General features: G+C 34.4%; 1 protein-coding gene across 1 annotated transcript; it reads left to right on the top strand.

Moving 5' to 3' along the window:
* The first annotated feature begins 188 nt into the window (after positions 1 to 188).
* LOC100370710 (zinc finger HIT domain-containing protein 1-like) lies at positions 189 to 18712 on the top strand. Its single transcript, XM_085498643.1, has 5 exons — positions 189 to 277; positions 5749 to 5919; positions 6214 to 6384; positions 10146 to 10224; positions 18552 to 18712. The coding sequence occupies exons 1-5, from the start codon at positions 256 to 258 to the stop codon at positions 18571 to 18573; spliced, it is 465 nt and encodes a 154-aa protein (XP_085354769.1). The 5' UTR covers positions 189 to 255; the 3' UTR covers positions 18574 to 18712.
* The last annotated feature ends 1326 nt before the right edge of the window (positions 18713 to 20038 follow it).

Raw genomic sequence — 20038 nt, 5'->3', positions numbered from 1 at the left:
TTCAACCCTGTTTTAGAACTTCTCTTCGAATGAATATTATCTGTCTGCGATAAAATATATCAAAGCTATAATGAAAACATTCATTTGTTATTATGTAATACGAATAAGTAACCCGAAAAAAGAAAAAAGAAAGGAACTATAATATTTTTGTAGAAAAGCTTGCAAGCCAATCACTGAATTCGTTACAAGTGAACCCGGAAATGATACATCCAATCAAACGGAACATGTTGCGCATGTTCATATCGTCTCACCAGAATGGCTGATCGAAGGGAGTCGGGTATGTGTGTTGTTATAAGTTTGGTGGTTGACATTATATTTTGCAAGCAGCGAATGAAAACTACATACATTCTGAACTCTATTATGCTTTGTTAAATATCATTCAGCTGAACATGAATAAGATTTTTTTGTTTGTTTTTTTTCTCGACCATTTGGCATCTCGCATGACCGGTAGTTTTGGCAACATCATAAATTTCGGCGGGATGGTCAAAACAAATCTGCACGAAAAAAAAATATGACAGAAAATTTAAAAAAACAAGTCATTGTCAATGACACGTCCCCGTTCCGTTCATATTTGAGTGACATATACATTCAAAGCAGATCATGACCGAAATGCACCTGCATATGTACAACACATTGTGCTAAATCTGAACAAAATCCATCCATGCATGACTGAGATCCGGTTCTGGAATTGTGAAAATACGTGATTTTGATGCATTTTTGGCCTTAAAATGGCCATCATTCCGCTATTGTTAAGCAGATCATGAAACAAATGCACATATCTATTTGTGACATGATGTACCATGTGTGTGTGAAGTTTGAACTTGATCAATCCAGACATGTCTTGGATACGGATCCAGAACTGAATTCTTTAACAAAATGGCCGCCAGTCGGCCATTTCGAACTTGATCCGAAAAAAAAAGACGTGCATCAAGGTCCTATTATGTTTAATGTATGTACCAAATTTGAACAAAATCCATCCATGCATAACTGAGATACGGGTCCGGAATGGTGAAAATGTGCGATTTCAATGCATTTTCGGCCTTAAAGCGGCCCCCATTTGGCTATCGTTAATGAGATCATGAAACAAATGCACATACATATTTGTGACATGATGTACCTTGTGTGTGTGAAGTTTGAACTCGATCAATCCAGACATGTCTCGGATACGGATCCAGAACTGAATTCTTTAAAACAAAATGGCCGCCAGTCGGCTATTTCGAACTTGATCCGGAAAAAAAAATGACGTGCATCAAGGTCCTATTATGTTTAATGTATGTACCAAATTTGAATGAAATCCGTCCATGCATAACTGAGATCCGGGTCCGGAATGGTGAAAATGTGCGATTTCAATGCATTTTCGGCCTTAAAGTGGCCGCCATTTGGCTATCGTTAATGAGATCATGAAACAAATGCACATACATATTTGTGACATGATGTACCTTGTGTGTGTGAAGTTTGAACTCGATCAATCCAAGCATGTCTCAGATACGGATCCAGAACTGAATTCTTTAAAACAAAATGGCCGCCAGTCGGCCATTTCGAACCCGATCCAAAAAAAAAAATGACGTGCATCAAGGTCCTATTATGTTTAATGTATGTACCAAATTTGAACAAAATCCGTCCATGCATAACTGAGATCCGGGTCCGGAATGGTGAAAATGTGCGATTTTGATGCATTTTCGGCCTTAAAATGGCCACTATTCGACTATCGTTAATCGGATCATGAAAAAAATGCATGTGCATATGTCCCATATAATGTGTGATGTATGAGTGAAGTTTGAACTTAATCGGTCCATGCATGTTCGAGATACAGGTGATCACGGACGCACGGACGGACGCACACAGGGCAAATCATAAGTCCCCGTTTTCGGACTGCGTCCGAACGGGGACTAAAAAATCGAATCGAAACAATTTTGTTTACAGCACAGTAGTCATGTAAACAATCCTATTAAGGTAGAAGCACAGGGAGCCTGTACCACAGTCACTTGGGGGCTGAAAATCAATAAATACTAATTTTCAAAAAAAATAAGCAAATAACACCGAATAAACGGCAAGGTAAAGACTATGTCTAATTATAGTAAATACGTACTGCGTGCGTGACTCGAACCGGCGCTCGCGTACGGCACCTAATCGCCTAGCTTCACGCCACTACACGTCTTCCCCTCGGCCACCGGGCATCCCCAATAAAGGATGCTTAATAACCGAGCTTACTACGTGCAGAGAACATGAAACCCGTCCACGCGATACGCGCCACACAGCATGGCCAGTATGCGGCAAAGGCCTTCAGATCTGGCTGTAGTAGGATGGTGAAAGTAATGGTACAGCATTTTTTTAACAGTGAATAAGTACTGAGAAATAATTTTTAAACTCATAATTGCTGTCGACATAGGAAGTAAAGTAAGCAAATAACACCGAATAAACGGCAAGGTAAAGACTATGTCTAATTATAGTAAATACGTACTGCGTGCGTGACTCGAACCGGCGCTCGCGTACGGCACCTAATCGCCTAGCTTCACGCTGGTACATTTCTGGATTCCCCTGAATGTTTTTCTTTGTTACGCTTGGCTTGATAATGTAAAAAGTAGTTTCCCTGGTCAGCCTGAGAATGGCCACAGTCAGCTGGTGTACAAGCGATAATATGATAAATGCGATTAAGGCTAATCTACCGATATTTACTATATGGGGTAGCCATCGTGAACACTGCTTGGAACTACATAGACAAGTTGAAAAACAGTTTCCTACAAATCAGGGAGAAAATCAGGGTAACACTAAACAATCAGCTAAAAAATTCGAGCTCATTTGTCATTTTTGAGTGGGCAATCCCTTGTATCCCAACACCTCATTAAACAAAGAACATATAACACTTTCTCTGGTATATTTGAATGCGACATTCAACTATAAGACCGTCCCCTACTGTTATATAGATTCTCCCAGAGTGGGCGTGACCAACAGACAGCGCCAGCAATATTCAAAAACCAACAGTTTAGTCAAAACCAATGCAGTTAGCCAATTCGCAAGCGACCTTGCAAATTGGCTGCCCCAATACTTCTGAGACTTGCTGTAACTTAAAAAAAAAGTTTGGGGGTCATCTGCTTAATTTTTGATAAAATGATGGTTGTATTTCAGTGGATAGTGGTGTATTTTGGCAGTATTATAATGCTTTTACCATAGGTTCCTATGGCAGATATATTATGCCATATGTCAAATTGTAGTCTGGTGACATGGGCTGAAAAAATTATATACTGTCAAGGGGTTAATTATTCACTGGGTTTTAATTATGCTTATTTTGCAGACTGGAAAATTAAAACCAAGTGAATATGTAAAATTTAGCATAAGACACTATCTAAATAATAAAACCGTGAATTTAAAACCCACTGAATATGTCTGAAATAGCAAATCAGCAAAATTTAAACCCAATGAAAATTAGTCATTTTACAGTATTATGAATGATGGGGTACTTTTTCTTGTCCTCAGTTATTTAAAAAATCTGGGTTTTAAAAAGTGTCAAAAAATGCAATTTTTCTTTAACATTTTGCTTGGAATTGTTCTAAAAATAGCAGATTTTGGAAAAATATTGGAACAAGTTTGTCATAATACGTCACTGTAACACAAAAAAATGGGACATTAGCTTCATGATCTTACATAATAAATGGATGAAAATTGTCATGCCATTTATGACTAACTTTTTAAAAAGAAGAAGGAAATAAAATATGCAGTTTAGAAAATTGTACTTGTCAATTACACCTGGTGTCTGGTGTGTAATGTAGAACCCATTAAAGTCATGAGAATTGTGAGATAATCATGGTCTGTGTATTTGCTTATCAATACTTATGTTTTGTTTTGTTTTCCTTTCGTTTTGAATACTGCGCTAAGCAAAGCATCCGTTGCTTTCTACGATTGGTCAGTAGCATCCATTACATTCTGTAATTGGTCAGAAACAACGTTGATTGACATGCATTTGGAAAGGAATAGGGTATTCATTGCAACACAGTACATAGAAGTAAGATAGTTTGTGTTGTTGATGGTGTACTCCTACTTGTATTTTGTAAATTACAATCAAAAGTTAACAGGTTTGTAGAAATTTAGCCTGTCAAATCAAATTTTGGAGTGTGTGTCTCAAATAACAACTAAGACGTAGACATCAGGTAGACAAATATCTCTCTTGCTTGAATAGTTGTACTCAATCTGGACAATGAAAATGTACTATTTCATTAGTCCCCGTTCGGACGGAGTCCGAAAACGGGGACTTATGTTTTGCCCTGTGTGCGTCCGTCCGTCTGTCTGTCCGCCCGTGCGTTCGTCCGTGATCACCTGTATCTCGAACATGCATGGACCGATTATGTTCAAACTTCACTCATACATCACACATTATATGGGACATATGCACATGCATTTTTTTTCATGATCCGATTAACGATAGCCGAATAGTGGCCATTTTAAGGCCGAAAATGCATCAAAATCGCACATTTTCACCATTCCGGACCCGGATCTCAGTTATGCATGGACGGATTTCGTTCAAATTTGGTACATACATTAAACATAATAGGACCTTGATGCATGTCATTTTTTTTTTCGGATCAAGTTCGAAATGGCCGACTGGCGGTCATTTTGTTTTAAAGAATTCAGTTCTGGATCCGTATCCGAGACATGTCTGGATTGATCAAGTTCAAACTTCACACACACAAGGTACATCATGTCACAAATATGTATGTGCATTTGTTTCATGATCCCATTAACGATAGCCAAATGGCGGCCGCTTTAAGGCCGAAAATGCATTGAAATCGCACATTTTCACCATTCCGGACCCAGATCTCAGTTATGCATGGACGGATTTCATTCAAATTTGGTACATACATTAAACATAATAGGACCTTGATGCACGTCATTTTTTTTTTCAGATCAAGTTCGAAATGGCCGACTGGCGGCCATTTTGTTTTAAAGAATTCAGTTCTGGATCCGTATCCGAGACATGTCTGGATTGATCAAGTTCAAACTTCACACACACAAGGTACATCATGTCACAAATATGTATGTGCATTTGTTTCATGATCCCATTAACGATAGCCAAATGGCGGCCGCTTTAAGGCCGAAAATGCATTGAAATCGCACATTTTCACCATTCCGAACCCGGATCTCAGTTATGCATGGACGGATTTCGTTCCAATTTGGTACTTACATTAAACATAATAGGACCTTGATGCACGTCATTTTTTTTTCCGGATCAAGTTCGAAATGGCCGACTGGCGGCCATTTTCTTAAAGAATTCAGTTCTGGATCCGTATCCAAGACATGTCTGGATTGATCAAGTTCAAACTTCACACACACATGGTGCATCATGTCACAAATAGATATGTGCATTTGTTTCATGATCCGCTTAACAATAGCTGAATGATGGCCATTTTAAGACCGAAAATGCATTAAAATCACGCATTTTCACAATTCCGGAACCAGATCTCAGTCATGCATGGATGGATTTTGTTCAGATTTAGTACAATGTGTTGTACATATGCAGGTGCATTTCGGTCATGATCTGCTTTGAATGTATATGTCACTCAAATATGAACGGAACGGGGACGTGTCATTGACAATGACTTGTTTATTTATTTATTTTTATTACATGTCTTTATGAAATTAATGTAATATTGCCAACTATTAGAAGTATTCTTTCCATGCTGTTCACTGCTTCACCCACAAATCAACAAGTTTTACAATAAAATGACTTGTATACTTTGGTTTTGTAACATACAGGACGATTGAAGGATGCAAATCATCGCAGAGTTCTGGATGAAGCAACACGAATGCGAAGACAAAAACGGCAACTAGAAGCACTTGAGCGAGATAACTTTCAAGATGATCCCCAAGCTAATTTAGTACTGGTCACAAAAAAGTTACCACAGTTTGATGTACAGGAAGGAAACAGTGAGTTTTAATCTTTCCAATTCATACTAATGTATGCGTGTAATTAGTTGACATATTAATTACACCTGTATCATTGAATATGTACTGTGGGTATTGTGGTTTACTGTAGTTGTCTATAAAAGTTGAGTAAAAACCCCAACCAGGAAAACAGCAAATTGCAGAAAAATTAGGGGATGCTTATCAATGGATAAAAGTTAAAACTTCAGATATTCTTTTTCAAACACATGGATACCATTTATGTCTTTGTTTATATTTCAAAAATGTTTGAATGAAAGTCTTGTGTTCAATTTTTAGTCAAGAAGAAAAAGAAAACAAGAGGTGATCATTATAAACAGCGTTTTAGAAAGAATTTCACTGCATTACTTGAAGAAGAATTAATGAATATGCAAGAACCATCAAACTATCTGTCAGCTTGTGTACCGCCCTCTACATTCCCAGAACGAAAATTTTGTGCTGTTTGTGGATATCCTTTTCAGTTTAATCTGTTTTTCCTTGACATGTTCTAACATAGTACTAGGGTCAAAAAGGAGATTTGTGGGAAAACTTTTACTAAGGGACTTAATATTTGTTTAGCCTTTTTTTGTCTAGTACATTGGCAATATACTACATTCCTTGAGTTAGTCTAGTACATTGGCAATATACTACATTCCTTGAGATAGTCTAGTATATTGGCAATATACTACATTCCTTGAGTTAGTCTAGTACATTGGCAATATACTACATTCCTTGAGTTAGTCTAGTACATTGGCAATATACTACATTCCTTGAGTTAGTCTAGTACATTGGCAATATACTACATTCCTCGAGTTAGTCTAGTACATTGGCAATATACTACTTTCCTTGAGTTAGTCTAGTACATTGGCAATATACTACATTCCTTGAGTTAGTCTAGTACATTGGCAATATACTACTTTCCTTGAGTTAGTCTAGTACATTGGCAATATACTACATTCCTTGAGTTAGTCTAGTATATTGGCAATATACTACATTCCTTGAGTTAGTCTAGTACATTGGCAATATACTACATTCCTTGAGTTAGTCTAGTACATTGGCAATATACTACATTCCTTGAGTTAGTCTAGTACATTGGCAATATACTACATTCCCTGAGTTAGTCTAGTATATTGGCAATATACTACATTCCTTGAGATAGTCTAGTACATTGGCAATATACTACATTCCTTGAGTTAGTCTAGTACATTGGCAATATACTACATTCCTTGAGTTAGTCTAGTACATTGGCAGTATACTACATTCCTTGAGTTAGTCTAGTACATTGGCAATATACTACATTCCCTGAGTTAGTCTAGTATATTGGCAATATACTACATTCCTTGAGATAGTCTAGTACATTGGCAATATACTACATTCCTTGAGTTAGTCTAGTACATTGGCAATATACTACATTCCTTGAGTTAGTCTAGTACATTGGCAATATACAACATTCCTTGAGTTAATCTAGTACATTGGCAATATACTACATTCCTTGGGTTAATCAAGTACATTGGCAATATACAACATTCCTCGAGTTAGTCTAGTACATTGGCAATATACTACATTCCTTGAGTTAGTCTAGTACATTGGCAGTATACTACATTCCTTGAGTTAGTCTAGTACATTGGCAATATACTACATTCCTTGAGTTAGTCTAGTACATTGGCAATATACTACATTCCCTGAGTTAGTCTAGTACATTGGCAATATACTAAATTCCTTGAGTTAGTCTAGTACATTGGCAATATACAACATTCCTTGAGTTAATCTAGTACATTGGCAATATACTACATTCCTTGAGTTAGTCTAGTATATTGGCAATATACTACATTCCTTGAGTTAGTCTAGTACATTGGCAGTATACTACATTCCTTGAGTTAGTCTAGTACATTGGCAATATACAACATTCCTTGAGTTAATCTAGTACATTGGCAATATACTACATTCCTTGAGTTAGTCTAGTATATTGGCAATATACTACATTCCTTGAGTTAGTCTAGTACATTGGCAATATACTACATTCCTTGAGTTAGTCTAGTACATTGGCAATATACAACATTCCTTGAGTTAATCTAGTACATTGGCAATATACTACATTCCTTGAGTTAGTCTAGTATATTGGCAATATACTACATTCCTTGAGTTAGTCTAGTACATTGGCAGTATACTACATTCCTTGAGTTAGTCTAGTACATTGGCAATATACTACATTCCTTGAGTTAGTCTAGTACATTGGCAATATACTACATTCCCTGAGTTAGTCTAGTACATTGGCAATATACTAAATTCCTTGAGTTAGTCTAGTACATTGGCAATATACAACATTCCTTGAGTTAATCTAGTACATTGGCAATATACTACATTCCTTGAGTTAGTCTAGTATATTGGCAATATACTACATTCCTTGAGTTAGTCTAGTACATTGGCAGTATACTACATTCCTTGAGTTAGTCTAGTACATTGGCAATATACTACATTCCTTGAGTTAGTCTAGTACATTGGCAATATACTACATTCCTTGAGTTAGTCTAGTACATTGGCAATATACTACATTCCTTGAGTTAGTCTAGTACATTGGCAGTATACTACATTCCTTGAGTTAGTCTAGTACATTGGCAATATACTACATTCCTTGAGTTAGTCTAGTACATTGGCAATATACTACATTCCTTGAGTTAATCTAGTACATTGGCAGTATACTACATTCCTTGAGTTAGTCTAGTACATTGGCAATATACTACATTCCTTGAGTTAGTCTAGTACATTGGCAATATACTACATTCCTTGAGTTAGTCTAGTACATTGGCAGTATACTACATTCCTTGAGTTAGTCTAGTACATTGGCAATATACTACATTCCCTGAGTTAGTCTAGTACATTGGCAATATACTAAATTCCTTGAGTTAGTCTAGTACATTGGCAATATACAACATTCCTTGAGTTAATCTAGTACATTGGCAATATACTACATTCCTTGAGTTAGTCTAGTACATTGGCAATATACAACATTCCTTGAGTTAGTCTAGTACATTGGCAATATACAACATTCCTTGAGTTAGTCTAGTACATTGGCAATATACTACATTCCTTGGGTTAGTCTAGTACATTGGCAATATACTACATTCCTTGAGTTAGTCTAGTATATTGGCAATATACTACATTCCTTGAGTTAATCTAGTACATTGGCAATATACAACATTCCTTGAGTTAATCTAGTACATTGGCAATATACTACATTCCTTGGGTTAATCAAGTACATTGGCAATATACTACATTCCTTGAGTTAGTCTAGTACATTGGCAATATACTACATTCCTTGAGTTAATCTAGTACATTGGCAATATACTACATTCCTTGGGTTAATCTAGTACATTGGCAATATACTACATTCCTTGAGTTAGTCTAGTACATTGGCAATATACTACATTCCCTGAGTTAGTCTAGTATATTGGCAATATACTACATTCCTTGAGTTAGTCTAGTACATTGGCAATATACTACATTCCTTGAGTTAGTCTAGTATATTGGCAATATACTACATTCCTTGAGTTAATCTAGTACATTGGCAATATACAACATTCCTTGAGTTAATCTAGTACATTGGCAATATACTACATTCCTTGGGTTAATCAAGTACATTGGCAATATACTAAATTCCTTGAGTTAGTCTAGTACATTGGCAATATACTACATTCCCTGAGTTAGTCTAGTACATTGGCAGTATACAACATTCCTTGAGTTAGTCTAGTACATTGGCAATATACTACATTCCTTGAGTTAGTCTAGTACATTGGCAATATACTACATTCCTTGAGTTAGTCTAGTACATTGGCAATATACTACATTCCTTGAGTTAGTCTAGTACATTGGCAATATACTACATTCCCTGAGTTAGTCTAGTACATTGGCAATATACTAAATTCCTTGAGTTAGTCTAGTACATTGGCAATATACAACATTCCTTGAGTTAATCTAGTACATTGGCAATATACTAAATTCCCTGAGTTAGTCTAGTACATTGGCAATATACTAAATTCCTTGAGTTAGTCTGGTACATTGGCAATATACTACATTCCTTGAGTTAGTCTAGTACATTGGCAATATACTACATTCCTTGAGTTAGTCTGGTACATTGGCAATATACTACATTCCTTGGGTTAATCTAGTACATTGGCAATATACTACATTCCTGACAGTATGGAAACAACCTTTTTCCTTAACATTGTGTACATTTCCTTCAAATTATAAGTGTGTTAGCTGTGGTGCCAAGTATTGCTGTATCAAATGTCTTGGAACACATCAAGATACAAGGTATGTGTTAGCTGTGGTGCCAAGTATTGTTGTATCAAATGTCTTGGAACACATCAAGATACAAGGTATGTGTTAGCTGTGGTGCCAAGTATTGTTGTATCAAATGTCTTGGAACACATCAAGATACAAGGTATGTGTTAGCTGTGGTGCCAAGTATTGTTGTATCAAATGTCTTGGAACACATCAAGATACAAGGTATGTGTTAGCTGTGGTGCCAAGTATTGTAATTTGTTGTATCAAATGTCTTGGAACACATCAAGATACAAGGTATGTGTTAGCTGTGGTGCCAAGTATTGTTGTATCAAATGTCTTGGAACACATCAAGATACAAGGTATGTGTTAGCTGTGGTGCCAAGTATTGCTGTATCAAATGTCTTGGAACACATCAAGATACAAGGTATCCCTTACGAAAGAATTCTATTGATTATTATATAGAATTCTATAGAATTTAACAGACATTTGGCCCATTTTCTATAGAATTTGTAAAGAAAAAGGTACTAAAAAATTTGGACCCTTTCATATAGAATGCTACTGGTCATTTAAAGATTTTAACCCAGCAGTATTCAAGTTTCCACCCAAGGCTGAGCAAAGCAACATTGCCAAATATGTGAAGAAAAATGAGGAAACTTCATTAATTCACAGAAAAGTTAAACATTGACACAGCAGTGTAACTGAAACTTTAGTCAGACTGTCCATAAATACATTTAGTTATATAAAAAAATTGTGTACAATTAAGGTACTCTGATTGTAAATACTGGTAGGGTGAAATGAAAAAAAATCAGATTCCACTTTCACATAATTTATTCTTGATGTGTCCTCTTCAGTCTCAGCCAAATTGCTTTGATGCAGTCCCTAAAAGTGAATATGAATATTGAGATATTAGCGCAATGTTTTCGAATGATTTAAGAAAAGAAAATAATAAGGTTGTTTTACGTCATGTCATGTGGAACAATGGTTTTCCCTCTAATCATGTATCCACCGGACAGAAAATAGCGGAATTTAGATGCTACACTGTACCATTTAAACTTGTTATACAAGTGCAAGGGTGTGTTTTCAGAGAAAATTGAGTGTTTAATGCACTACAGTTCTTATGTATGTTATGCAGTATTTGCAAAAAATAACGACAGTTGCAGACAATAGAGGTCTTAAAATTTTAACCCTTTGTTGTGGCTTTTCAGTGATTTTATATGATATCCTGGCAATATTTCAACCCCATAATGATAATAATTCTATGTTTGTTGCTATTTTAGTTTTTGACTACTGATTCTTCATCCGAATTGGAAATGCTAATGACATGAACTTTGGCCAATGCTGATCTACATTGCTTGCCACCTATGGGTACTGTACATAGATCAAAGTTGCATCTCACAACATAAATCAATAGAAATACCCTTAACAAGAATTCTGTGCCCAAAGCAAAATAAAGCAAACAAAATATCACAGTTTCATTTCCATTTCCATTGCATTTGGCAATAAAGAAATAAAATTGAAACCACAACATCTTGAAATATACACATTATAAACATTTCCATCTAGCACACAGAGTTGTCACTTAATAGTTATTCTCTACCAGCCTTATTGAATGTTTGCACACTTTCTACTAGTAACAGTCTAGATTTTGCACAAAAACGAATGCCACTGATTGAATCTTTGCTTTGAGCATCCAGCTTACCAAATTGAAAATTACCGGATTCGGCTGTTACCCCGCCCTGTGCGATCTTATGGAGGATTCGATTTTTTTTTAGAAAAATGTGGACCAAAAGATCGCCGGGGCGATGTTTTGGCAGAATCTTTTGGCAGATATTACGAAGCCCATATTGTCTGGAAAAATAAAAATAGTCTCAGAAAATGTTTAGAAAAAATAATGTTTCGCGTTGACCAAATATAATCATTCAAAGTATAAATTCAAAGTGTTTTAATACATTGGTGAGAAGTTGCATTTTACGTGAACAAAAACATGCACTAAGAAGGAAAAGCAAGCCAAAGTCGAAACGGGGTGCATCATAGACATGACACAACACACGCTGCGACAACTGAGTGATCAGCGGCATCATTTTGGGACGCAATTGAACTTCAAGTACTTCTTTGCGAAACTTGCTGTGCGGCAATGCTGACATCAAGTGTGCGTTGACCGATGTCTGAACTGGCGCATTACCTTAGCAACCTTTTTCTTTAGTGGTCCGTGCGTCGATCTAGTAAAATTGTTATTAGAGAGTTTAAGATTTGCGTACATAACAAGAACGTAACGTGATGTTCTAATTTCGTTTGCCTTACGTTCTCGGGTGTCAGAAAACGATTAAGTAAAAGCGCCCACAACGGGAACGTAACTGAAACCAGAACCATATCAATCCCTCTCTCATTGGGCAACAATAACTATCCAATAAAATTTGTTATGTCATTTCACGTCCGGAATCTGAATTAGTAGTTAGTTTCCAGACATTTGACGGGGCTCTCACTATTTATAATATTTATAATCAGGAAGGCTTGGCTATTTTAAACTTCGTAAATAACATTCTTTTCAAGCGTAGACTTTATTCAAGTCTAATAAACGTAAGTGAAATGTATTTTAACAAGTAATAATACGCAACAATTCGTATACAGCATTTGTTTTATTGGAGTTTCATGCTTTTCGACTTCACAGTGAATTATTGTTAGTGTCATATTTGAAATAGCGCGCTCGATACAAGATGTCGGACAGGAAAATTGGGTCTGTAAAAATGTTTGTAGGTTCAGTCAGGCAATGTGTGGACCAAAACATCGGCCACTATTCAAAACATCGCCCATGGGCGGGGTTTAGGATGGGCCAGGTATCAGCCGAATCCGGTAATACCCGAGTGGTATCAATTGTAATAATGTTTTATACTGCATGTTGATGAACTCATTGAATTATAAATTAACATTAACTGAAACTTGTTTTCAATGAAGTGTGTCTATGATCAAAATTGTAATCCAGTATACTGTATAATTTTTGTTCATCCTATAATAGAATGCACTTCTTATAGAGCAATTACTGTTACTATACTAAAGCTTGTCTCTGAATGAAAACTTATGTAATGTTCATATTGAACAATAAATCATATTCAAAATTGTCCATTAACAGGTAATTTAGTAATTTGGGTTAAAACATAATTTGGGCTAAAACAGTTTTATGAGGGGGTTACACTAGAGCTGATACCTCCCTTTCAGGTGGATAACAGTTTAAATTTTGTCATTGTTGAGTCTCGTGCTTGATGCTAGATGTTTCATATTCACAGCTGTTTTCCTTTTACAATGTTATTTGCAAAAAACACTTTCAAAAATAATATTATATCATTCAAATAATTCGGTTTAATAGCTGATTTCACCAGTTTTTCATAACACAAAAAATACAATGTAGGTTTTTCTACATTACATGTACAGCAGCTGATAACATCTAGATTGCATTAAACTATTTTTTAATCTCATTATATTATATTATATTAATGTAAAAGTCATACAAAATTTCATAATACGATACTGACCTTGTACGTTAATTGTTCCAGAAAATTGTTGTATATTTTGATGTGTTGTACTAAGTCAATAAATGGATATATTATAGTTTCCCATTTATGGCAGCACTAGAATAAAAGATGAAAGTATAATCATAGAAATTAATTAATTATTCTGTTTTACAGTAAAAAAAATAGTTAAACAACTGCAAAATAATTTTAATAAATCTGTGAGAATGAATCTTAACAAGCAGCCAGTCGGCTAAGATAGCTCCGCTGTTAGCAATGCACATTTCAATAAAAGAACAGAAGACATCATTAGAAAATGAACAATATGCATAGTATCAATGCAATGGGACTTGCTGTTTTCAACAATAATTCAAAAATATAATTTTTCACCATAAATGATTGTGGTTTTTAACAAGAAGAAAATATCACTTTTTACCAAAAATGACAAAAATATTCACCAAAATTAGAGAATTAAAGATATCATTACAAAATGAACAAATCTGAGAAAGGTCCACATGTAGTACCTATATATCTAATATTAAAGCAATTGGACTTGCGGTTTTTAACAAGAAGTTGAAAATATCACTTTTAACCAAAAATAATCACCAAAATTAGAGAATTGATCATGAAATGAACAAATCTGAGAGAGGTCTACCCAAGGTACATATACACCAAGTATCAAAGCATTCAGACTTGTAGTTTTCAAGAAGAAGTCGAAAAAGTAAAACATTGACACGGACAACGACGGACAATCACTCATATGATAAGCTCCGCTCGACAAAGTCGACAGCGGAGCTAAAAAAAATATGTCCTAAATATAAATTGAATATCATTAAGGAAAGAGAAGAATAAACTCAGTGAATCTATTCATTGTAATGTTAATTGAATACAAGTTAATTTGCATAATTTATTCAAGGCGCCATATCGAATCAAAATTTGAATCAAAACAGTCGAAAAAATTACTGGTGTCCATGTCTGACTCAATTACATTGTCTCACAATAACACTTAATACAGAAAGAAAATAACACATGTTTCACTTACCTTCCTATGTTGTCTTTATAGAAATCTTTTATACAACAATTATCATTAATTGTCATTGTTCTTTGTTGGTCAATTAAGCTGCTGGCTGAGTCAGACAATCAGATACCACTGCATGAAAGCTACAAGTTGATGTTCTATGATTTTGTTACCCATGTGTTCCCTGTCATTCATTGGTCACTAGGTTCCAATAGTATTATGTTCAACAGCTTGAAAGTCACCAGATATTCCTTCAAACTGTGCCTTCTCTGTGAATGTTGTTGAATGACAGCAGTCATCTTGTTTGGTTGTTTTTGTGAAGCGCCCTCAAGTACAATGCAATGCATTGTGGGTGAACAAAGAGAATACTTTCTGAGGGATGGTTGCAATATGTTTGTTTTCAATATTATTATATTAATTTTGATCTAATTATATTTGTCATTTTATCATTTTACACACCAACAAAAACATTATTTGTGCTCTCTTGGTATAAATTAGATTAGATATTAAATAAACAAACCAAGAACAAAAAAACTGTCAAAAAAATCAATGGGGAACAGCAAACAGATGGCTAGACAGATAAGTGGAACAAATAAACACAAGAACACCTACTGCTGAATTTTGTATTTGCTAATGTATTCATTTCTGTCGTGTTTTTTTGTGTAAATATTATGAATAATAAAAATGAAGATAAAAAATAAAATAACACAAGCAGCCTCTCAACTAAGACGTTAACAATTTATGCACATTTCAATTAGAGAATTGAAGATATCCATCTAAGGTTCATGTATGTTCGATATATAAAAGCAATCAAACTTTCAACACGATGTCAAAAACATCACTGTTTACAAAAACATGTATAGTTTCAAAGCAACCGGACATCAAAAACATAACCTTTTACTAAAAATGAGAAAAATATTCATTAAAATTTGGGAACTGAAGTTATCATCACAAAATGAACAAAGCTGAGAGAAGTCCACTATAGGTACTTATAAGTATAGTTTCAAAACAAAGAAGTCAAAAATATCACTTTTTACCAAAGATATCACAAAATAAACTAATCTAATAGGGGTCTACTCAAGGTACATATACCCCAAGTTATCAAAGTAATTGAGAAAGTAAAAAGTTTGCGAGGACGCCAGACACTAATATGATAAGTTCCAATCAACAAAGTCAACAGTGGAGTTAATAAATATAATTTGACATTTTTAATAAATTCTTACCTCATATTTTTGGCTTCTCTAAAAACAATTTTGGTTGTGCCTAATAGATTTGAGAATGTTTATAATCATGTCCCAATTGTGTGTAATGTGAATCTAGCAATCAAGTATGTCACCAAGAGTCAATATCTTTTGACATTAAAATTAAAATACATCAAAACCTAACTTTTTTGTAAATTTATAATACATCTAGCAATCTAGTATGTCACCGAGAGTCAATATCTTTTGACATTAAAATACATCAAAACCTAACTTTTTTGTAAATTTATAATATATCAGCAATTTAGTGATGTGTAACTGCTGCTCTCTCCATTCCATTATTTTAATCTCTAAAATTCTATAGAATTTCGTAGAGTTCCACAGAAATTCTATAGAAATTGAGTGTTACATATAGTTTCAATATTTTTTATAAGGGTGAATTTTTATCAATTCCATGCAGTTTTTTTTTAGTATGTACATCATTACACAAATATACAGGAATTATTATTTAAAGTGAATGTCACCAGTTGTATAAACTAATGAGGGGAAAAAAGTGTGAAGTAGATAGTCATGTGCTTGATATGATTCTACACAATTCTATAACATTCAACATTACATATACAATTCTATAACATTGTACAGATTTTCTATGGAATTTATTAATAAATAGAATTTAATAGAAGTTTTTCGTAAAATATAAAATAATATCTTGCGTGTTTGTGCGTAGTGTAATAAAGTATTGGATTTCTATAGAATTCTATAGAACTTTTTCGTAAGGGATGTTTTATCTGTGGTGTTAAGTATTGCTGTATCAAATGTCTTGGAACACATCAAGATACAAGGTATGTGTTAGCTGTGGTGTTAAGTATTGCTGTATCAAATGTCTTGGAACACATCAAGATACAAGGTATGTGTTAGCTGTGGTGCCAAGTATTGTTGTATCAAATGTATTGGAACACATCAAGATACAAGGTATGTGTTAGCTGTGGTGCCAAGTATTGTTGTATCAAATGTATTGGAACACATCAAGATACAAGGTATGTGTTAGCTGTGGTGCCAAGTATTGTTGTATCAAACGTCTTGGAACACATCAAGATACAAGGTATGTGTTCGCTGTGGTGCCAAGTATTGTTGTATCAAATGTCTTGGAACACATCAAGATACAAGGTATGTGTTAGCTGTGGTGCCAAAAATTGATGTATCAAACGTCTTGGAACACATCAAAATACAAGGTATGTGTTCGCTGTGTTGCCAAATATTGCTGTATCAAACGTCTTGGAACACATCAAGATACTGGATGGACAAATTCTCCACATGAAAACATCAGCCCATACATGTACATTGTCATATATTATGTATTTCATTGCAAAATGTAAGCCAATAAAAAAATGATCAGGCTTTGGCTCAGGGTGTTCATTCTATTGTACTATCACCTTGTTGAATATAATTATCCTCCCACATTTACCATAGTGCAAGGCATTTCACCCTGTCAGAGCTTATAATGCTGACAGTGTCAAACTAGTTTGACCACAGTCCCTCTATCAGGAAACGGCTAGCATTCTTTTGTCTCAAACCATGTTGCAGGTAAACAAACTGTCCACACCCAGGCCGAGGGAGTCAGGAAGTCAGACAAATTTCAATACTGTCAGAATATTCATTAAAATCGGCAAATTTACCATCATGCAAAGCGACACCTCATTGTATGGCTTTACTTTGACCTCATATTACAGGGAACTACAACGTAAACAAAACATGTAAACAAAATTAGCACTATGAAATTTTGCGTTTTTGAACCCCGATACGTATCAAAAGCAGCCTACCAACATAAACGCCTAGTTCCTGCCATGTAAAGATCAATATCGGGAATTAACGTGGTCGATCGAAAAACCTGTGATATTTCTGATTCTTGGGGGTACATACAAATTTATACTATACAACAACTAATGACTATATTTGATACAGTAGTATAAACAATGCTTCAATTTTTGCATATAAATAGATTTTTAGCACTGAATAGAATACATTGTCATTTCAAAACGTCGCCATTTGCATTTACGATAGAAAAGAGCATCCATAAAAAACGCCCAATTTAATATTAATACAATGCTTTGTGACAAATAACAAATCAGCCCACCAAATTTTGATGATACGTTTCGATCATAAAATGTCAAATAAAAGACAAATGTCGGCTTCACGTCGAGAAGAAGGATAAATAAAATAGAGTTCATTTCAATCACCCTAAAAGTCAAACAATTTCTGGGTAAATTTATGAAAATTTGTTGTGAAAATGTGTCGCTGCTAGTAAAATAAATAATTAAAAATAGTCAAAAATAGTGACCAACTGCGTTCTGATCACATGAAAATGCTTTGGTGGGGAGTAGGTGTGAATAAACCTAATACAATAACCATTTCTATACCGGGGATAGAGGGACTGTGCTTTGACATACCAATTAAATTAAATGGATTGTATCAGCCCATATCAATAATATAATATAATGAACAACTTTTCCCGAACATGGGTGGATTTTTTAAAATTATTTTTGACAGTGTTCACAAACCCATTTAGACTATACATGTATATGATATGAACACATTCAATTGAAATAATACTAAAAAGCTTTCTCTACTTTTCAGATGCTTGAAATGGACTGTGTGAAGTATTGCGTACATTGGACGACTCGTCACCACCAATTTATATATATATACTACCCTAGAAAAGTGGACTATATTTTTCATTTCATATTTTATTTATTTACATAATTTTAATAAAAATAGTTTACTCAGTCAAAACAGGAGATTATTTGTTATTGTTTTTTGTATTGAATAGGTTATTTTCTGTTCACTGCGAGATCTTCTGTATTGCAGGAAAATAATTTGATTTTGAACTCAAATTTCTTTTCTATAGCTCATTTTGAAATGCCTGTAGCACATATTAAGCCTGGAAATACACAAGTAAACTTTGAGTTTGTTGAATTCAATGGGATGTTTTGATGACTTTTGTTTGTTCTATTTTGACAATTGATTTTCGCACATGTGGCATCATGCAGTGAACAAGAAAAGATTTATTGCACAAAATTATCATGTTTAAATATCAGTATGTTATTTGATATAATGCCCACACTTGTGTAAATGACAGCACCGTACTTGGCCAAAATACTATATTTTAGCTTGGAATTAATTTCGCTGAATAGACTTTTTGGGTGTTTTGTATGTTATTTATTTTCATTGATTTTTGATGAGTTGAAAGTAAAATATGGGGTTTACAATAGACAAAATATCACAGAAGCTAAACAAATTATATCTTAAGTATGAGATCATTCCCAGTAATGTTCAGGGTTTTCCCCAGGGCATTAAAGAATATATGCTTAATTTTGGATAAACAATAGAGCCAATTTTTTTGAGAAGGACGCTTGTTATTGGTTCAAAATGGTCATGTGATCATTTGATAAATATTGATATTGGTCTCTGAGGTTTGTGTGTGGTGTCCTAACATCCGGCACACTTCCCAATTCGTTTAATAATGCTTTTAACTTAAGTTCAGCTCATTGTTTCCCTTTGAAATAATAAAACAGTTATAGTCCTTGGTTTCAGCCAATATTGAGAATTTTTTTCTCCTATTGGTTTTTAGCCACTTGGAATCAATAATTTTTCATATTGGCCTTAGGCGAGTTCAATAACTGTATATTATTCATAAAACTTGGCAAGAGTATTTGTGACATGGTTTCAGTACTAATCTCTCCTATATTTTGTTGAAATTTCTTGACATACTCATTTATGTCTTGTACTAATTACATCCCCATGGCTTAACTTGGTTTGCACCACATTTGTGTTTTGTACTTCAATGCATAAGTGACTACTTTGCATTGGTTTTGTTTGGTGAGGAGAATACCAAATATGCATGTATACATAGTTGCCTGTAAGACAATTTATAGGTGTACAAATCATTTTAAGCAATTACTTTAATTATAGTTGATAGTAGTAAATAATTAATAACCTAAAGGAGTCTACTCATAAATAAAAATACACAGAATTTATTTATTTTGCAATAAATTGTTGCATTTTAGTGTTTTGGAAACATTTGTTCCTGTGATAGAGATATGTCATATCCTGTATTGTTCATG

The sequence above is a fragment of the Saccoglossus kowalevskii genome, chromosome 1 (genome assembly GCF_978046115.1).
Source record: "Saccoglossus kowalevskii chromosome 1, keSacKowa6.1, whole genome shotgun sequence".
Classification (NCBI taxonomy): Eukaryota; Metazoa; Hemichordata; class Enteropneusta; family Harrimaniidae; genus Saccoglossus; species Saccoglossus kowalevskii.
Note: the sequence above shows the minus strand (reverse complement) of the source record. Positions and strands in the feature narration are given on the sequence as shown.

Bases quoted from the DNA above. Each gene is read 5' to 3' on its own strand.
- LOC100370710 (XM_085498643.1), top strand. From the start codon at position 256: ATGGCTGATCGAAGGGAGTCGG. The intron at 5,920-6,213 runs GTGAGTTTTAAT...TTCAATTTTTAG, and splicing joins TGATGTACAGGAAGGAAACA to TCAAGAAGAAAAAGAAAACA. The intron at 10,225-18,551 runs GTATGTGTTAGC...TCTACTTTTCAG, and splicing joins GGAACACATCAAGATACAAG to ATGCTTGAAATGGACTGTGT.